This window comes from Carassius auratus, unplaced genomic scaffold, assembly GCF_003368295.1.
Source record: "Carassius auratus strain Wakin unplaced genomic scaffold, ASM336829v1 scaf_tig00216383, whole genome shotgun sequence".
NCBI classification, from domain to species: domain Eukaryota; kingdom Metazoa; phylum Chordata; class Actinopteri; order Cypriniformes; family Cyprinidae; genus Carassius; species Carassius auratus.
The window spans coordinates 1-20,591 of NW_020528540.1; the positions used below are offsets into that span (position 1 = coordinate 1).

General features: G+C 39.5%; 1 protein-coding gene across 1 annotated transcript; it reads left to right on the forward strand.

The window, feature by feature from the left end:
* Positions 1 to 2,414: 2,414 nt before the first annotated feature.
* On the forward strand, positions 2,415 to 19,383 carry LOC113097724 (myosin heavy chain, fast skeletal muscle-like). The gene is made up of 37 exons (XM_026262978.1): positions 2,415 to 2,576; positions 4,506 to 4,533; positions 4,954 to 5,065; positions 5,142 to 5,234; positions 5,327 to 5,390; positions 5,501 to 5,599; positions 5,683 to 5,786; positions 5,977 to 6,115; positions 6,198 to 6,316; positions 6,443 to 6,592; positions 6,681 to 6,851; positions 6,927 to 7,233; positions 7,512 to 7,582; positions 7,666 to 7,753; positions 7,833 to 7,950; positions 10,167 to 10,290; positions 10,395 to 10,531; positions 10,621 to 10,876; positions 10,962 to 11,204; positions 11,290 to 11,466; positions 11,562 to 11,707; positions 11,796 to 11,886; positions 11,992 to 12,381; positions 12,532 to 12,658; positions 12,794 to 12,912; positions 12,997 to 13,193; positions 13,276 to 13,459; positions 13,541 to 13,706; positions 13,793 to 13,917; positions 14,026 to 14,334; positions 14,445 to 14,648; positions 14,744 to 14,869; positions 15,014 to 15,184; positions 15,268 to 15,372; positions 15,456 to 15,551; positions 15,668 to 15,799; positions 19,262 to 19,383. Exons 1-37 carry the CDS (start codon positions 2,567 to 2,569, stop codon positions 19,280 to 19,282), a joined length of 5,319 nt encoding a protein of 1,772 aa, XP_026118763.1. The 5' UTR covers positions 2,415 to 2,566; the 3' UTR covers positions 19,283 to 19,383.
* The last annotated feature ends 1,208 nt before the right edge of the window (positions 19,384 to 20,591 follow it).

The window sequence follows — 20,591 nt, forward strand, 5'->3', positions numbered from 1 at the left end:
TAAGAACTCTTGCTGCTGCATTTTGGACTAGCTGTAGTTTGTTTATTAAGCGTGCAGAACCACCCAATAAAGCATTACAATAATCTACCTTGAGGTCCATTAACACATGGATTAACATTTCTGCATTTCACATTCAGAACATAGGCCATAATTTAGATATATTTTTGGGAGGGAAAAATGCAGTTTTACAAATTCCAGAAACATGGCTTTTAAGGAAAGATTATTATCAATAGCACACCTAGGTTCCTAACTGATGATGAAGAATTGACCAAGTAGCCATCAAGTTTTAGACAGTGTTCTCTAGGTTATTACATGCCATTTTTAGGTCCTATAGTTTTTTAAGGCACCTCTGTTTTTTTTTCAGAATTTAGCAGTAAGAAATTACTCGTCATGCAGTTTTTTAATCGACTTTGCATTCTGTTAGTTTTTCAAATTGGTATATTTTTGCTGGGCCGTGAAGAAATATAGAGCTGAGTATCATCAGCATAACAGTGAAAGCTAACACCATGTTTCCTGATGATATCTCCCAAGGGTAACATATAAAGCATGTAGAGTAGCGGCCCTAGTACTGAGCCTTGAGGTACTCCATACTGCACTTGTGATCGATATGATACCTCTTCATTCACTGTTACGAATTGATGGAGTTCAAATAAGTATGATTTAAACCATGCTAATGCACTTCCCATTAATGCCAACAAAGTTTTCTAGTCTATGCAAAAGAATGTTGTGTTGAATTGTGTTTAATGCAGGGCTAAGATCCAATAGCACCAATAGAAAGATTACAACCACTGATCAGATGATAAATAGCAGGTCATTTGTAACTCTAAGGAGAGGCAGTCTCAGTATGATACGGTCTAAATCCTGACTGGAAATCCTCACATGAAACCATTTTTCTCTAAGAAGGAATATAAATGTTAGGATACTACCTTTTCTAGTATCTTGGACACAAAAGGAAGATACGATATCAGTCTGTAAATAGCTAGTTCCTTGGGGTCAAGTTGTGTTTTTTTTATGAGATGCTTAATAATAGCCAGTTTGAAGGTTTTGGGGACATATCCTAATGACAATGAGGAATAAATAATAGTCAGAAGAGATCTATGACTTCTGAAGCACCTCTTTTAGGAGCTTAGATGGAATAGGTCTAACATACATGTTGTTGGTTTAGATGATTTAACAAGTTTATACAATTCTCCTCTCCTATAGTAGAGAATGAGTGGAACTGTTCCTCAGGGGGTCTATAGTGCACTGTCTGATGTGATACTGTAGCTGATGGCGCATGGTTACAGTTTTATCTCTAATAGTATCGATTCTTAGAAGTAAAGTAGTTCATAAAGTCATTACTGCTGTGCTGTTGGGAAATGTCAACACTTGTAGATGCTTTATTTTTCATTAATTTAGCCACACTGTATTGAATGTCTGTGGTTATGTTTGTTTTCTTCTAAAAGAGATGACAGTTAATCAGATCTAGCCATTTTAATGCTTTTCTGTAGGATAGGTTACTTTCCCGCCAAGCAATACGAAATACCTCTAGTTTTGTTTTCTTCCAGCTGCGCTGCAATTTTCCGGGCTGTTCTCTTTAGTGAAAGTGAAAGTTGTGACATTTGCCAAGTGTGGTGACCCATACTCAGAATTGATGCTCTGCATTTAACCCATCCAAGTGCACACACACAGCAGTGAGAAGTGAACACACCCTGGAGCATTGCGCAGCTATATATCCAGCACCCGGCGAGCAACCTCATACCTGCGACCTTCCGATTACAAGTCCAAGTCTCTAACCATTAGGCCACAGCTGCGCCACCTTACTTATTATACCATGTTGTGAGACTGTTTTCTTTAAAACATTCTCTCTGTTGTCATTTGTCACAGTAAACCGAAATCATGGGAGATGGTGAAATGGAGTGTTTCGGCCCGGCGGCTATTTTCCTCCGGAAGCCAGAAAGAGAGAGAATCGAGGCTCAGACTGCCCCTTTTGATGCCAAACGGCATTCTTCGTGTCAGAGCCAGAAGAGATATACCTCAAGGGTACTCTTATTAGTAAAGAAGGTGGCAAAGCTACTGTCAAAAACTCTCTGTGGGAAAGTAAGTACACTCAGAAAAAGTGTTGATCTTCTGTAAAACAAATTTGCATGATGCTATGTCCACGTGAATAAAACATATAAATTTTTAGTAAATATCTCACCCTTGCTGAAAACTTTTTAGACACTCACGGTAAAAGAAGATGAAATCTTCCCATGAATCCTCCCAAGTTTGACAAAATTGAGGACATTGGCCATGATGACCCACCTCAATGAGCCTACTGTGCTCTATAACCTTAAGAGCGTTATGCAGCATGGATATCTACGTAAGTCTGAGTAATCATGTTTTACTCCTAGTATAGGGCGACAGCCCTGAAAACTGGACTCTCTATCTCTGTTTTCAGACCTACTCTGGCTTGTTCTGCGTCACTGTCAATCCCTACAAGTGGCTCCCAGTGTACGACACAGTTGTTGTGGCTGGATACAGAGGCAAAAAGAGGGTTGAAGCCCCACCTCACATCTTCTCCATCTCCGACAACGCCTACCAGTTCATGCTCACTGGTAAGTGGGGATATAAATTTTCAATCCAATTAGCAAACAAATAAAATAATTAGATTTGCTTAGAAGTAGGGCTGTCAATCAATTACATTTTTTATCTAATTAAATCACACCCTTTTTCTGTGATTAATCACACACTTCATGAAATTAAGCATAGACCATTTATCTTGTTTCAAATATTTATTTTGTAATCATTTGCTATATCCACCAAAGTAAACCAAAACTTTTGATTTTGTGTTTCTCAAAAATCTTTTTTTTTTTTTGGCAAGCTTTTTTCAAGATAAATTTAAATGTCTTTCCAAAAAAGGACACTTACAAACTCCAAAAGGACACCAAAGGGGCCTATAAGCACATTTGAAAGAAACAAAATCAAAATGTTATAATATGTATACATATGTATACTGTCAAGTTACTAAAACGAAAAGGGCCACATGGAGATGCCAAAAAAAAAAATACAATGCTTTTTACTATACAAATCATTACAAAGCAACTTTACAGAAAATTATGTTTCTACAATATTTAGTAGTAGCTTATAAGTGGTGACTGTCAGTTTGTGTGTGTATGACAGCACACAAAATTAATACAAGATGTAGTCAGCCAGACGATGAACATTATTAACAGCAATTATTATATGATGCAGTCACACTTGTAGCAATATTTGTTAGTTCTGTTTGTTTAATTTAAGGTTTAGGCATCATCTGAGGTCCTCTGAGGGTCAGCATCATCTCTTCTCAGGTGTTCTGGATCCAGACTGGAGCTTGTGTAAATCCTAGTTAACACGGGATTAAGATCCTGTGGCAAACATAGAAACAAATAGAGACATCATTAGCATAGCTGCTGATCCAACAAAGTAAAATTAATTAGTTAACCCAAGCTAATGAATAAAAATGCACATTTGATCAGATACAACTACACTCACAATTTAAGAGATGCATTATTCGAATGCTTGGCGAAAGAGATGTGTTTTTAATCTAGATTTAAACAGAGAGAGTGTGTCTGAACCCCGAACATTATCAGGAAGGCTATTCCAGAGTTTGGGAGCCAAATGTGAAAAAGCTCTACCTCTAGTGGGACTTTGCTATCCTAGGAACGACCAAAAGTCCAGCGTTTTGTGACCTTAGCGTGCGTGATGGGTTTGTAGCGTGGTAGAAGGCTAGTTAGGTACGCAGGAGCTAAACCATTTAGGGCCTTATAGGTAAGTAATGATAATTTGTAACTGATACGGAACTTAATAGGTAGCCAGTGCAGAGACTGTAAATTGGGGTAATATGATCATATTTTCTTGACCTGGTAAGGACTCTAGCTGCTGCATTTTGGACTACCTGTAGCTTGTATAATCAACTTTACCTTGATTGCAGTCTTCATCTATTAAAACTTTAATAGCGAGACTGGTTATCCAGTCGAGACACTGTAGTTTGCATCTCATCTGGCCATACAGCGGTGGGATGTTGACAATCCGTTCAGTCTGTACTTCACACAGTGTGACGTTTGAGGGCTCATGCTCTTCAAAGACAATCACTATGACAGAGCTCTGCAATCTCTAATGTAATCAGCCTGATTTCCTCTGTATTAGCACTGTTTTGGACGGATTGTTTGAACACATTCGCTTTCCGGATCTTTGGACTGAAAACTTTACCGGAGTTTAGATTAAATTGATCTGATCGCAAGCAGAGAAGGACAATTGGGTTAAAGGGTTAGAATACAAATTGTGCTTCAGTAATTTAGCGTTAACGGCATTAAATAATTTGAATGCATTATGGATTGGTAAAATGAATCGCATGCAGTAACACATTAAGGATGAAGTGTGCTTATTTTGTGTTTATCCTGAGCCTGCCTTTATTTTGTTTGTTAAATTTATCATTTAAATTAAAAAAAAAGTGGGAAAATCTGTTTAGTGGTTTCACTTAAAATAACACTATAAACTTGTTTCAGACAGGGAGAATCAGTCTATCCTGATTACGTAAGTAGACTATGATAGTTAAATGTTTTTTGTCGAAGTAGTTCTATTTTTAAATGCATGTGAGAAAACTGCTTATTACCCTAACCCTAACCCTTTTTGCAGAAAGCAGCACTATGAAATGTAAAGTAAAAGCTGTTAATTTGATTGAGAGTAAGCTGTGGCTTACGTGCACGTCAATTCAAAAACATTATTCTAAAAGGAATGTATTGGAAATATACAAGTTTAAGACCATGCTGCTAAAACAAAGCATGTACATACAAAGCATGTTTCACATCTTATGTGGCTTTTAAATGTGCGTGTAAATGTAGTGCCTGACGATTATGGTTTTAAAGAAGTTACATGAAAGCTAATGTATTTACATAAAAGAAAATTTATTAAACAAGCCATTTCTAACTTCCCATCTTTAACACATCTACTCAGTGGAGAATCTGGTGCAGGAAAGACTGTCAACACCAAACGTGTGATCCAGTACTTTGCGACAATTGCTGTATCTGGACCCAAGAAGGCAGAACCTGTCCCCGGCAAAATGCAGGTGACTAAATCAAGCAACAGCCAAAGTAGAGTGACAGAATAATTCTACATGATGAAATTACTTAAATACTCACCAGGGGTCGCTAGAGGATCAAATCATTGCAGCCAACCCTCTTCTGGAGGCTTATGGAAATGCCAAGACTGTAAGGAATGACAACTCCTCTCGTTTTGTAAGTTACTGAAGTCAAATGAAATGCTTTATACAAATTCAGTTCAAATTCCAAATATGGGAAAATCTAAGATGAATATTTCCTCTCTGTAGGGTAAATTCATCAGAATTCACTTTGCGACCACTGGAAAACTGGCCTCAGCTGATATTGAAACTTGTGAGTCAACTTGTTTTAAGCCAAACATTTTTTATTTGGAGGGTAATGGAGGGATCAATCAATTGGACTCAAATATCTTTTTTTTTTCTTTTTTTTTTTTTCTTTGAAAGATCTGTTAGAAAAGTCAAGAGTGACATTCCAGCTGTCGGCTGAGAGGAGTTACCACATCTTCTACCAGCTCATGACTGGACACAAGCCAGAGCTGCTCGGTGAGAAATCCACAGGATTGTGTGTTTCAGTTAATTCCTAGTGTAAGAGCACTGTTAACATGCTGCACATCAACTCTTTACAGAGGCCTTGCTCATCACCACCAACCCTTATGACTATCCAATGATCAGCCAGGGTGAAATCACTGTCAAGAGCATCAATGATGTGGAGGAGTTCATTGCCACAGATGTATGTGGACAGCTGCATTATTATTAGTAGTAGTGGTAATGTTTCATATTATTTGCAATATTTCTCAGGAAATGAACATCAGAAAAACACCAGCATACCCTGAATACTGCATGACATACAACAAGAAATATGTTTCTCTTTTGGCTCTATAGCAAATAATTTGCAATTTATTTGGTCTGTGTAAAAACAGACTGCCATTGACATTCTGGGCTTCACTGCTGATGAGAAATTCAGCATCTACAAGCTAACAGGTGCTGTGATGCATCATGGGAACATGAAGTTCAAACAGAAGCAGAGAGAGGAGCAGGCTGAACCTGATGGCACTGAGGGTAAGGTGTTTTATTAGCACTTATTAGCATGCAAACATGGACTCCATTAGCAACAATAATTCATAAATCTGTATGTCCTCAGTGGCCGATAAAATCGCTTACCTCATGGGCCTCAACTCCGCTGACATGCTGAAAGCTCTGTGCTTCCCCAGAGTGAAGGTTGGGAATGAGATGGTGACCAAAGGCCAGACAGTACCACAGGTGATCACTTACCTTCTCAATAGATGAAAAAAAAAAACTAGAAATGTCCCAAAAACATTCATAAGAGACATTCATACTTCAGAAAGTTACACTAATAGCAATTACACTGATCTTTGAATTTCTCAGGTGAACAACGCAGTCTCTGCTCTTTGCAAGTCTGTCTATGAGAAAATGTTCTTGTGGATGGTAGTCCGAATCAATGAGATGCTGGACACGAAGCAGCCTAGACAGTTCTTCATTGGTGTGCTGGACATCGCTGGATTTGAAATCTTCGATGTGAGCATCAGTCATTAATGTCTCTGTAAGAATCAAGATATAAAAGATTGCAGTAGGCAGTGAGAACTTGCTTTTGTTGAATTATCAGTTCAACAGCTTGGAACAGCTATGCATCAACTTCACAAATGAGAAACTGCAACAGTTCTTCAACCACCATATGTTCGTTCTGGAGCAAGAGGAATACAAGAAAGAAGGCATTGAATGGGAGTTCATTGACTTTGGTATGGACTTGGCTGCCTGCATTGAGCTCATTGAGAAGGTAAGAGGAAATTCTGTAAATTAAATTTACTATTCACATTGTGTCTGTACTTGAGATTGTATATTTCTTCAACAGCCAATGGGCATCTTCTCCATCCTTGAAGAGGAGTGCATGTTCCCCAAGGCTACAGACACAAGCTTCAAAAACAAGCTGCATGATCAGCATCTGGGTAAAACTGCTGCCTTCCAGAAGCCCAAGCCTGCCAAAGGTAAGGCCGAGGCCCACTTCTCTCTGGTGCACTACGCCGGCACTGTGGACTACAACATCGTCGGCTGGCTGGACAAGAACAAGGATCCACTGAACGACTCTGTGGTGCAACTTTACCAAAAGTCATCGATGAAACTGCTGTCCTTCCTGTATGTCGCACATGCAGGAGCAGATGGTATGAACATACAAACATTTGCATTTCCTCAATGACTTTGTGTTTTAATTATGTACAAGGCCCATGCATATACAAAAACTGAGAAAATAATAAGATTCTTAAAATGCAGCCATCTATGTGGTCACATATTTAAAAAGGTTTCAAAGTATGAAGTAAATATATGCAAGAGAACAATTAGATTCAACAATATTTAAATTGAGGTTGATTGAAGGGGTTAATTGAATGCAACACAATATCAACAAATTAAAAAAAAAACTTATGTTATTGATATAAAACAGCTGAGGGCGGTGGCGGAAAGAAAGGCAAGAAGAAGGGTGGTTCCTTCCAGACGGTGTCTGCACTTTTTAGGGTAAACAGATTCTCTCTTTTAATGAAGGATGTGAATGTCTTCTCTATTAAACACTGGAATAAATGGCATAAACATTTCCACAGGAGAACCTGGGTAAGCTGATGACTAACCTGAGGAGCACTCACCCTCACTTTGTGCGCTGCTTGATTCCTAATGAGTCCAAGACTCCAGGTAAACTTGATCTCTGAAGACTCAAATGTATGAAAGTTTTGAAAATATCTCTGGAACCTTAAAAACATTTGCATTGCAGGTCTGATGGAGAACTTCCTGGTTATCCACCAGCTCAGGTGTAATGGTGTGCTGGAGGGTATCAGAATCTGCAGGAAGGGTTTCCCCAGCAGAATCCTCTACGGTGACTTCAAGCAGAGGTAAAGACACCTTTTTGCAACCTCCTTATTTGAGATGATGCATCACCTTTTCATACCCATCTTATATACTTCACGAGAACACTAAAAAAAAAGATATTTTTGATGCTGTTCACTTTATTTAAAGGAGACATATTTTGCATTTTTTTACAATATGTAATATAAGTCTCTGGTGTCCCCAAAATTTATCTGTGAAGTTTCAGCTCAAAATACTACCCTCATTTACCATTTCACTTTGAAAATGCCTATTTTGAGTGGAAGCAGAAACACACTGTTTTACGGGCCTGTCTCTTTAAATGCAAATGAGCTGATGCTCCCCGCCCCCTTTTCCAGAATAGAGCTGCACCATTACAGCTAGTACCTGCTAAAACCATCTGTTTTAGTTCTGTTTATCGTGTTTATCATGCTGAAATCATGCGTTTTAAATCATATTAGTTTACACTTACTTTAGATATATTCACACACAAGTTTACGACATAACAAGTCAGTTATGTCTGTGAAGCTAAACAGCTGGGAAATAAATTGCATATTTATTTTATATCTGTGTGGCAGCACATAGTAAATAAATTATTAAATCCACTGCTCTCTTGTCTCCTCTGAGGCTGGGACTCTAAATAGTGTTCTGTGCTCATCTGTGAAACCAAAGACAGAACAGTTAGCATGTTTTGCTCAAACTTTCACCATGGTATTAAAGCTGGTACACCACTGTTGCTTGCAAAATCAAAATGATGGTACCATGGGTGGATACTTACAGATAAAGGGACAATAATATTACAATGAGATCCCTTTGCCACGTCAAAAAGGAAGCTAAACCAGATGCACGTGTTTTTTTCAGATGATTGGAGGAAAAGGCTTACCAAAAAAATTACTGGATTAAACTTTTTCACGTTTCCTTGGTTGTTAGATGCACCTAGGACCTGATTATAGTACTTAAAGCCTGGAAAAGTCACATTTTTATGATACGTGACGTTTAAACAGTTCATTTTGATTTACCACCATACATCAGGTTTGTCATTCAAACATCAGCTCATGACTGCATCTTTTTAAACTGACTTGAAATGGTTGCTTTTTGGCTTAACTCGATGTTTCCATTTTGAAAGAACATGTTTCAATCAAGTATAGGGTAGCTATATATGCCGTTCATACAGGACATGTCCTGGCCAGGATTTTAATATTGGCTAAAACATCCAGAGCACCTACCCAATAACAGTTGACCAATAACATGCAGGTGTTGTACATAATCGACCAATCATGGGGCTGCTTGTGAGAAGGTGAGATCTAGAGGGAACAATCAAAGCGATGCAAATATGCGCATGTGTTTGTTCGTTCGATTGACTTGAAGCGTCGCTGCGCACAAATCCAAAAAAACAGTGCGCTACAATGCTTCAAGTCAAATGAAACGAACAAACACGTGAAAGAGATTCGAAATCATAAGGAGCTGTCTGCTCTGCTCTTTGTAGCTCTTATGAATGTTACACAACGATCAACCTGCACAGTGCAAATAGCAAAAACCTGGATATTTTAGCCATTATTAAAATACTGGCTGGGATGTGTCCCGTATGAATGGCGCATATGGCCACCCTAATAAAGTACCTCAAAATAAGTTTTAAACTTCCCATCATGCTTTAAACAAAACTGGATATGGGGAGAGAAAATGTTGAAATAAAGTGTTATATTATGCATTTTTTAGAGAGATGTAATAACAGGGACTTTTTCATGTCTAATGCTCTAATATGTGGTGATTTTAAAATACTTTCTATTGGTGTATTTTGTGCGAGTTACCACTGTGGTAAAGGAGTGTCTGGTTGGGTTGAGGACTAAAAAGAAAAGTCTAATATACTTTAATTGAAAAAAAAACTTCTCCAATGAGAGTGCTAGTGCATGATGTACACATAGTACCATCCTTAAACCACCAACAACTAACATTATATGTGTCAAGAAAAGTAATATCTTATAATGTTTGTATAGCTCTTTGGCTAAACTTGCATGGACAGTGCTTCTACATGATGTAAACACATTATCTCTTCTCAGATATTTCATGTAGGATGAATTAAAGCAAACTGAGTAAACTCAACTAAATGTAGACATGTCCTAATAACTTGATTTATTCATGTTCAAATAACATGGTACAAAAATGTGGAACCACTCTCCATGATTTAATAATGTTCAGCCAAAGAGGTTTTTTTTGAGTGCATGACTCTCCCCTAAATGTCCTCTAGATACAAAGTATTAAATGCTAGTGTCATCCCTGAGGGACAATTCATTGACAACAAAAAGGCTTCAGAGAAACTCTTGGGCTCTATTGATGTTGACCACACCCAATACAAGTTTGGACACACAAAAGTGAGCTACAACAACAAATGACTAAACTCAAATCTACATGGAATGGCTTCCATAACATACTACTAAACATACTACTTTATTTGTACATTATTTTATTTGTACAGGTGTTCTTTAAAGCTGGTCTGTTGGGTACTCTTGAGGAGATGAGAGATGACAAACTAGCAACGCTGGTTACCATGACTCAGGCTCTTTGTCGTGGCTTCCTCATGAGAAGGGAGTTTGTAAAGATGATGGAGAGGAGGTGAGTAAAATTTAAATGATTTGATTAACAAGAAAATAAATAAAGCTTAAGATTTTGGACAAACAAAAAACAAAAACTCGCTTCCACAGAGAGTCAATTTTTGCCATCCAATACAACATCCGCTCTTTCATGAATGTCAAACATTGGCCATGGATGAAGCTGTATTTCAAGATTAAGCCTCTTCTAAAAAGTGCAGAGACTGAGAAAGAAATGGCAGCAATGAAAGAGAACTTTGAGAAAATGAAAGAAGATTTAACAAAGGCATTAGCTAAAAAGAAGGAGCTTGAGGAGAAAATGGTATCACTTATTCAGGAGAAAAACGACCTTCAACTGCAAGTAGCTTCTGTGAGTATTTCAGTTCTTATTTATCCTAATATGGATCCGATAGCTATGAGCATAAGTAATAAACGATATCCATGTGAATGAACAGGAATCTGAAAACCTCTCTGATGCTGAGGAGAGATGTGAAGGGCTCATCAAAAGCAAGATCCAGCTCGAGGCCAAACTCAAAGAGACAAACGAGAGACTGGAGGATGAGGAGGAAATCAATGCTGAACTGACTGCCAAGAAGAGGAAACTGGAGGATGAATGCTCCGAGCTGAAGAAAGACATCGATGACCTGGAGCTCACCTTGGCAAAAGTGGAGAAGGAGAAACATGCTACAGAAAATAAAGTCAGTATTTTGTATTCTATCTTCATACTGCTGATTGTGATTCAGGTTCTTGAGAATGAAAGCAGTAAACAATGCTTCCATGTAGGTGAAAAACCTGACAGAGGAGATGGCCTCTCAGGATGAGAGCATTGCCAAGCTGACCAAAGAGAAGAAAGCCCTCCAAGAGGCACACCAGCAGACTCTTGATGACCTTCAGGCAGAGGAAGACAAAGTCAACACTCTGACTAAAGCTAAGACAAAGCTTGAGCAGCAAGTGGACGATGTAAGAATTTCAGCATTAGAACAAGACCGCGAATCATTAGGAAATTAATATTTCTGCCAATTCATATTTTATTGCTCTGGTTTCTATCACAATAGCTTGAGGGCTCACTGGAACAAGAGAAGAAGCTCCGTATGGACCTTGAGAGAGCCAAGAGAAAGCTTGAGGGTGATCTGAAACTGGCCCAGGAGTCCATAATGGACCTGGAGAATGACAAACAGCAATCAGATGAGAAGATCAAAAAGTGAGTGGATATCAGATGTTATAATTTTGCACAACTGCACATTAATAAGTATCTTGCACATTTTACAAAAAAACTACATTAAAAACAGGAAGGACTTTGAGATAAGTCAGCTTCTCAGCAAGATTGAGGATGAACAGTCTTTGGGAGCACAGCTTCAGAAGAAGATCAAAGAACTTCAAGTAATGGCAACCATAATTTTTCTGTGTGAAACTGTGACGTAGATGCATAGCTTTGAAAATCCTCATCACTGAATCACTGAATAAATTATTTTATACTTTCTTTAGGCCCGTATCGAGGAGCTGGAAGAGGAAATTGAGGCAGAGCGAGCTGCTCGTGCTAAAGTGGAGAAGCAGAGAGCTGATCTCTCCAGGGAACTTGAAGAGATCAGCGAGAGGCTTGAGGAAGCTGGTGGTGCTACTGCTGCTCAGATTGAGATGAACAAGAAGCGTGAAGCTGAATTCCAGAAGTTGCGTCGTGATCTGGAGGAGTCCACCTTGCAGCATGAAGCTACAGCTGCAGCTCTCCGAAAGAAGCAGGCAGACAGTGTGGCTGAACTCGGAGAACAGATCGACAACCTCCAGCGGGTCAAGCAGAAGCTGGAGAAGGAGAAGAGTGAATACAAGATGGAGATTGATGACCTGACAAGCAACATGGAGGCTGTGGCTAAAGCAAAGGTACAATCTTGTGAAAACTTTTAAAACTTAAAGATCTATTATCAGTTTTACAAAACTACTTTAACTTTAGCAGCTTGAAATTTTAACAATTTCCAAAAGAAATTCCAAAGTTTGATATTTCCAACCTTTGATATTTCTTAATTTATGTAGGCAAACCTTGAAAAGATGTGCCGTACAATAGAAGACCAAGCAAGTGAGCTAAAGTCAAAAAATGATGAGTTTGTACGCCAACTTAATGATTTAAATGCCCAGAAGGCAAGGCTCCAAACTGAAAATGGTATGTAAATACTAAATATACCATACACACAATGCCACAGAACTGTGCAAAAACAAAAGTGATTCAACCCCGCATTACTGACATCATACAACTCTTCTGTGACTATTTGATAAACTATACAGTGTCTCATACTAGGTGAATTTAGCCGTCAACTGGAAGAGAAAGAAGCCCTTGTTTCTCAACTGACAAGAGTCAAACAGGCTTACACTCAACAGATTGAGGAACTCAAGAGACATATTGAAGAAGAGGTTAAGGTGTGTACCTACTATATATATATATATATATATATTATCTGGTACTATGTATAGCTGATTGTTTTTTTCACTTTTGACTTCAAGGCCAAGAATGCTCTGGCCCATGCGGTTCAGTCTGCCCGTCATGACTGTGACTTGCTCAGAGAGCAGTATGAGGAGGAGCAGGAGGCCAAAGCTGAACTCCAGCGGGGAATGTCTAAGGCCAACAGTGAGGTGGCCCAATGGAGAACCAAATATGAGACTGATGCAATCCAGCGGACCGAGGAGCTTGAGGAATCCAAGTAAATAACAATGTCTCCAGCACACTACATTTAATTTCACAAATATTAGTAATATTTCATCATTTAATATCACTCTCTTCAGGAAAAAGCTTGCCCAGCGTCTGCAGGATGCTGAAGAATCCATTGAAGCGGTGAACTCCAAGTGTGCCTCACTGGAAAAGACCAAACAGAGACTGCAGGGTGAAGTAGAGGACCTCATGATTGATGTGGAGAGGGCAAATTCATTGGCTGCCAACCTTGACAAGAAGCAGAGAAACTTTGACAAAGTGAAAAAGATGCAGATAATCTTCTAATCTAAACCTGGATCCATAGACTTGGCTAATTAACAATAAGTACCTTTTTCCTAGGTCCTAGCAGAGTGGAAACAGAAGTATGAGGAAAGCCAGGCTGAACTAGAAGGTGCTCAGAAAGAAGCTCGTTCTCTCAGCACTGAGCTGTTCAAAATGAAGAACTCCTACGAAGAAGCTCTTGATCACCTTGAGACCCTGAAGAGGGAGAACAAGAATCTGCAACGTAAATTACACTTTTATTCGTAAATAAAGGATAAAAGACACATTAAAACAGAAAGTTTTACAATTCTTCTTTTTAAAACCCTTTAGAGGAGATTTCTGACCTCACTGAGCAGCTAGGAGAGACTGGAAAGAGCATTCATGAACTGGAAAAGGCAAAGAAGACAGTGGAGTCTGAGAAATCAGAGATCCAGGCTGCTCTTGAAGAAGCTGAAGTATTGTAACTTAAAACTGTCAAATCATTTAATTTCCTAACATGTTGAGCATTACATCACTTTCCTGTCAGTATGTCACAATTCCTACTATTGACTACTATCCATCAGGGCACCCTGGAGCATGAAGAGTCGAAGATTCTTCGTGTGCAGCTGGAGCTGAACCAGGTGAAGAGTGAGATTGACAGGAAGCTGGCTGAGAAGGATGAGGAGATGGAACAGATCAAGAGGAACAGCCAAAGAGTGATCGACTCCATGCAGAGCACTCTGGACTCTGAGGTCCGGAGCAGGAATGATGCCCTGAGAGTCAAAAAGAAGATGGAGGGAGATCTGAATGAGATGGAGGTCCAGCTGAGTCATGCCAACCGCCAGGCTGCTGAGGCCCAGAAACAGCTCAGGAACGTCCAAGGACAACTCAAGGTATCTCTCTGAAGAATGAGGAATTGAAACGCATATTAAATGTATGATAATATTATACATGAATTAACTGAGAATGACCTGCAACTAACAACTAAAGAACATTGCCACAGGATGCCCAACTGCACCTTGATGAAGCTGTCAGAGGACAGGAGGACATGAAGGAGCAGGTGGCCATGGTGGAGCGCAGGAATAACCTGATGCAAGCAGAGATTGAGGAGCTGAGAGCTGCACTGGAGCAAACAGAGAGAGGCCGCAAAGTGGCTGAGCAGGAGCTGGTGGATGCCAGCGAGCGTGTGGGACTGCTGCACTCACAAGTACAGAAAAACTATACCCTGAGCAAATTAAGTTTACATGAGAGCAGAGTTTAGTTAAATGTAGACTACATAAACTACCTGCTTAAATCCCACAGAATACAAGTCTTATTAACACCAAGAAGAAGCTTGAGGCTGATCTGGTCCAGGTTCAAGGAGAGGTGGATGATGCAGTCCAGGAGGCCAGAAATGCAGAGGAAAAGGCCAAGAAGGCCATCACTGATGTGAGCACTTACATTCTCTTTTATCTACTCTAAATTTAACAATCATTTAACTTTGTTTATCTTCATGTGGTCACAAAGGGATCTTACGTGGAAGGCATTCCTGTCTATATTGTCTAGTTTTTTTTGAATTGGCTCATATTTCAGGCTGCCATGATGGCTGAGGAGCTGAAGAAGGAGCAGGACACCAGTGCTCACCTGGAGAGGATGAAGAAGAACCTGGAGGTGACTGTCAAAGACCTGCAGCACCGTCTGGATGAAGCTGAGAGTCTTGCCATGAAGGGTGGAAAGAAACAGCTCCAGAAACTGGAGTCCAGGGTAAATTACAAGCTAAATACAGTGTAAGGTTAACTGGCTATGGCAGAGATTTGACAAGTGACAAAAATAATTCTCTACTGAAGGTGCATGAGTTGGAGGCTGAAGTTGAAGCTGAACAGAGACGTGGTGCAGATGCTGTGAAAGGAGTGCGCAAATATGAAAGGAGAGTGAAGGAGCTCACCTACCAGGTAAAACACTGGATTTAGACATTTAAATTTCATTACAATATACATAGTTCAACTAAGACCATGAACAATACTTACACCCAAAGACTGAGGAAGACAAGAAGAACGTGATCCGACTGCAGGATCTGGTAGACAAGCTGCAGCTGAAAGTGAAGGCTTACAAGCGCCAGGCTGAAGAAGCTGTAAGTTTAATGTCAAATGTCCTAAGTGTGAAGTTTTTACATTTTCTATTCAATACATTTAGTGCCATGAGTGCAATGCACTGAAAGGGGTTGGATATCTGGTGTTATCCTAACAGGAGGAGCAGGCCAACACTCACCTGTCCAGGTACAGGAAGGTACAGCATGAGCTGGAGGAGGCTCAGGAGCGCGCTGATATCTCTGAGTCCCAGGTCAACAAGCTGAGAGCCAAGAGCCGTGAAGCCGGGAAGGTAAAAGTCAAACCTATACTACCACGACATACTATACTCCCATACTATTTAACATTTAATCAGTTAGCAGACACTCCGAAGCGACTTACAAATGAGAACAATAGAAGCAATCGGATCAGCAAGAGAACAAAAACAGTATACAAATGTCATGACAAATCTCAGTTAGTCTAGCACAGAACTCGCAGCTATGTTTTTTTTTTTATTCTATTTCAAGAATATGAAAGACAAGTAAAGGTAAGTGCTAGTATTAGTTGGTCAATTGCTGGCAAAAAGATGAGTCTTTAGATGTTTTTTGAAAATGAGTAAAGTCTCAATTTGAGATTGGGAGGTCATTCCACCAGCTGGGCACAGTCCAGGAAAAGATCAGTGAGAGTGATTTTGAACTTCTTTGGGATGGCACAACAAGGCATTGTTCACTTGCAGAGCGCAAGTTTCTGGAGGGTGCATAAGTTTGAACTAGTGAGTTTAGGTATGTTGGTGCCGTGCCAGTGGTCGTCTTTTAGACAAGCATCAGTACCTTGATTTTGATGCAAGCAACTACTCTACTGGTAGCCAGTGTAACCTGATGAGGAGAGGAGCAACGTGAGCTTTTTTGGCTCATCGAAGACAACCCTCGCTGCTGCATTCTGGATCATTTGCAGAGGTTTGACAGTACATGCAGGAAGAGCCAGGAGAGCATTACAATAGTCCAGTCTGGAGAGAACAAGAGCTTGGACAAGAAGTTGTGTGGCTTGCTCTGACAGGAAGGGTCTAATCTTCCTAATGTTGTATAAGGCAAACCTGCAGGACCGGGTCGTTGTAGCAATGTGGTCAGTGAAGCTTAACTGAAGATCCATCACAACTCCTAGATTTCTGGCTGTCCTGGAAGGTTGATGAACCCATCTGTATAGAGAAGTTGGGGTGAAGCAATGGGTTAGCTGGAATCACCAGCAGTTCTGTCGTATTAAGGTTGAGCTGAAGGTGATGGTCATTCATCTAGCTAGAAATGTCGCTCAGACAGGCTGAAATGTGAGCAACTACCATCGGGTCATCTGGTTGGAAAGAGAAGTAGAGTTGAGTGTCATCAGCATAGCAGTGATAGGAAAAGCCATGCTTCTGAATGACAGATCCTAATGACGTCATGTAGATGCAGAAGAGAAGTGGTCCAAGTACTGAGCCTTGAGGAACCCCGATACAAAGAAGTTGTGACTTAGAAACTTCATCCCTCCAAGACACCCTGAACGATCTATCGGAGAGGTAGGACTTCAACCACAGGAGTGCGGTTCCAGAGATGCGCAACTCTCTGAGGGTGGACAGGAGAATCTGATGATTAACTGTGTCAAAAGCACCAGACAGATTCAGCAAGATGAGTACTGGGGATTTGGAAGCTGCTCTTGCCAGTCGCAGGGCTTCAGTAACCGAGAGCAGAGCAGTCTCAGTTGATTGACCGCTTTTGAAGCCAGATTGGTTGCTGTCCAGGAGGTTGTTCTGTACAAATAACATAGAGAGTTGCTTGAACACAACTCGCTCAAGTGTCTTGGCAATGAATGGAAGAAGGGATAGCGGTCTGTAGTTTTCTGGATTTGGTGCTGGATTTAGAGATGGTTTCTTAAGCAGTGGGCTTACCCAAGCCTGCTTAAATGCTGAGGGAAATTTACCAGAGCGAAGAGAGGTGCTGATAATGTGAGTAAGTGAAGGTATGACTGAAGAAGAAATGGCTTGAAGGAGGTGAGTGGGGATATGATCAAGTGAACAAGTAGTAGGATTGGAGAGAAGGAGGAGAGAGAGTGTATATTAGTTGTTATGAAGTTATCATCAGTGGAGAATTGGTTACTGATGGTTCTTGTCTTATTTGTGAAGAAAACTGCAAAGTCTTCAGCTGTAAGAGTCGAAGGAGGAGGAGGTAGAGGCGGACAAAGAAGAGAAAAGAAAGTTTTGAAAAGTGTGCGAGAGTCAGAACAGTTGTTAATTTTGTTGTGGTAGTATGATGTTTTTGCAGTGAAGACATTTGCAGTAAAGGAAGAGAGGAGAGACTGATACACACTGAGGTCGGTAGAGTTTTTTGATTTATGACATTTCCTCTCTGCAGCCCTGACTTTAGAGCGATGTTCACTGAGACATCGGACAGCCAGGGGGCAGATGGAGTGATGCATGCTGGTCTGGATGACAATGGGCAAAAGTATTATACTACCATAACAGTGTTGGGCAGAACAATAGCTACAAAAAGCAAAGATGTCAGTTAAGTTAGTTCTACTATTCAGCTCAAAACAACTTGACTGTATTTCACGGGTCTCTCACCAGGATGTTTTAGCAAAATCTTGTCTTCTGTTGGAGGTCCGGCAAGTGATGGAAAAAATAGAATGGGGCTGACAGAATAAACGACTACAATACAACTTTTCTTTTAATCCACGTGAAGCTCACTGAAATAAAAACTGCAGCACTGGAAAAATATTGTGATTGAATTAGGGTTGCAATGAACAATTTTGTTGATTGATAATGGATATTGATTTTTTCCTAATAATCACAAGGCAAAATAATTTTGCCAGCATCTTTTCATAATTAAATTAAATATAGGTAACACTTTAGAATAAGGTTCCATTAGTTAATGTTAGTTAACTACTTTCGTTAACATGAACTAAGCAAGAACAATCCTTCTACAGCATTTATAAGTCTTAGTTCATGTTAATTTCAACATTTACTAATGCATTATTTAAATCAAAGTTGTGCTTGTTAACATTAGTTAATGCTCTGTGAATTACCATGAACTAACAATGAATAACTGTATTTTCATTAACTAACATTAACGAAGATGAATAAATACAGTAATAAATGTATTATTCATTGTTTGTTCATGTTAATTAATACATTAACTAAAATTAACTAATGGAACCTTATTCTAAAGTGTTACCTAAATATATAACAATTAGTATAAACTTCACATTATGCCATTTTTAAGCAGCAGAAATTGTGTACATAACCTTGTCCATAAATAAGCAAAATACCAGAAACATATAGTTAGGCCCAGTTCACATTTGATGCATGAAGCGCCCATATTTTTTAGGAGCCCATGTTATCAGGTTGTTTGTTCACACAGCACTGATTTTATCATAGAAAATACACTACACCACATGGATACATGGGTGTTGACTATCACCTTGTCCATATTGCGAAAGACTAGATTGCTAATAAATTATCTTAATAAATGAAGCAGTTTATACTTTAAGTGTTCAAATCTTGTACAGTATAATGAAAATAAAGCTTAATTCAGTGTAACATTTTTAGCAAGTATGTCAATTACAACATTTTTGAAATAAAAATAATTTTGAGTTTAAAGTTTGTGCTAAATCTTGAATATCTGGTTCAGGTGTTTTAGGGATTAGGAATGGATCTAAACTTGGGAAGTTGAGCTCTGCATGAAACTCACACGTAAACATAAAATAGTCTAGTGAGGCCATAATGACCCTCATATGTTCTTGTTTTCAGGGCAAAGAAGCAGAGGAGTGAGGAACAATATCCAGACACAGTAGCAAGTCATCATATAATATGAATTGCTTGTGAAATGTCAGTATGCCATTAGCCACAATAAAAGTAAACCTGCAAACTTCTTGCTGTTGTCCTTCTTTAACTATCAAGCCTTTTAATTAAGCGTTCCATCATATGGGATGAGAAGTATCATAGCATCCCAAGTTGTGTAAAAGTACCACAATACCAGTTGGTACTTAAATTTTAAAACCGTCTGTTTCCTGCTAACATTTGAGCAGATTCTTAAACACTGATTGGCCTCTGTGGTTGCACTCTCAACAGATACGACTGTTAACTCTTACACAATATTTAAAAGCCTTTATTATTTTTTAACTCTACAGTTGTTAAGTAGAATTCACTTTAAAGATTCACTTTTCATTCATGGAGATGACATGAAAAAATTTCACAAAAATCCTGGTGGAAAACAAAAACTTTTGAGGTGTCAATCACATGAAATTATCATTATATTCCAGTAGATGGCAGCAGAAGATCACGCATCAGCTCAGTTGCCATTCCCACTCCTTACTTTTCATGTCTTAATTTTGAATTCATTATAAAATGACCTTTATAACAAATTGTTATTCAGTCAACACAGACTTGTTGCTGTCGTGGTTTAGTACTCTGAATTTATAATTATACATAATTAACAGCTCTATTTTTGACATCGGCTCGTCAGACAGTTCGTTCCCACCATTACTAGAGTTATCACTGTCAATCACGAATCAGGAGATGTACCAGTTCGTTCAACTCAATCATGAACGAGAAAATCTCTCTCATTCAGACTCAAAAGAAACTCGTCAGTGAAGGGCCTATTTGTTGACTACATTCCTCTCAGAGTTCCTCAGTTCCTCTCAGAAACAACATCATGCAACCCCATTGTAACGATACTAACTTCCTACTCATCGGGAAGAAGGAGGCAGGAACCGGCGGACAATCAAAACATTTTAATAATTGAAACATAAACACAAAACAGCGCACCAGCCCCTCACGGACGACTGGTGCGCACAAAATAAAAAGCAAACATAAAATATGGCCCAGGCCTGGTCCTCTCTCGTCCTTCACTATAGTCGCTCCAGTTTTATATCCTTCCATCTCCTACGTGGGACTCGATACCGACGGTGGGGCGCAGGTGCAGCTCATCTCCAATCACTACACCTGGCCTCACTCCTCGTTCCCACGCCTCTCGGCCCCGCCCCACTCGCCACACCCATCATTTCACCAACAAAGAGAAGTTATCAGAAAACGAATAATAAATAAGTCACTGGAACTAGTGCGATCACAAACCGAACAT

Excerpts from the sequence above, each read along its gene's own strand:
- LOC113097724 (XM_026262978.1), top strand. Across the intron at positions 6,593-6,680 it reads CTGGATTTGAAATCTTCGAT|TTCAACAGCTTGGAACAGCT; the intron begins GTGAGCATCAGT and ends TTGAATTATCAG. Across the intron at positions 12,382-12,531 it reads AGGCTGTGGCTAAAGCAAAG|GCAAACCTTGAAAAGATGTG; the intron begins GTACAATCTTGT and ends TAATTTATGTAG.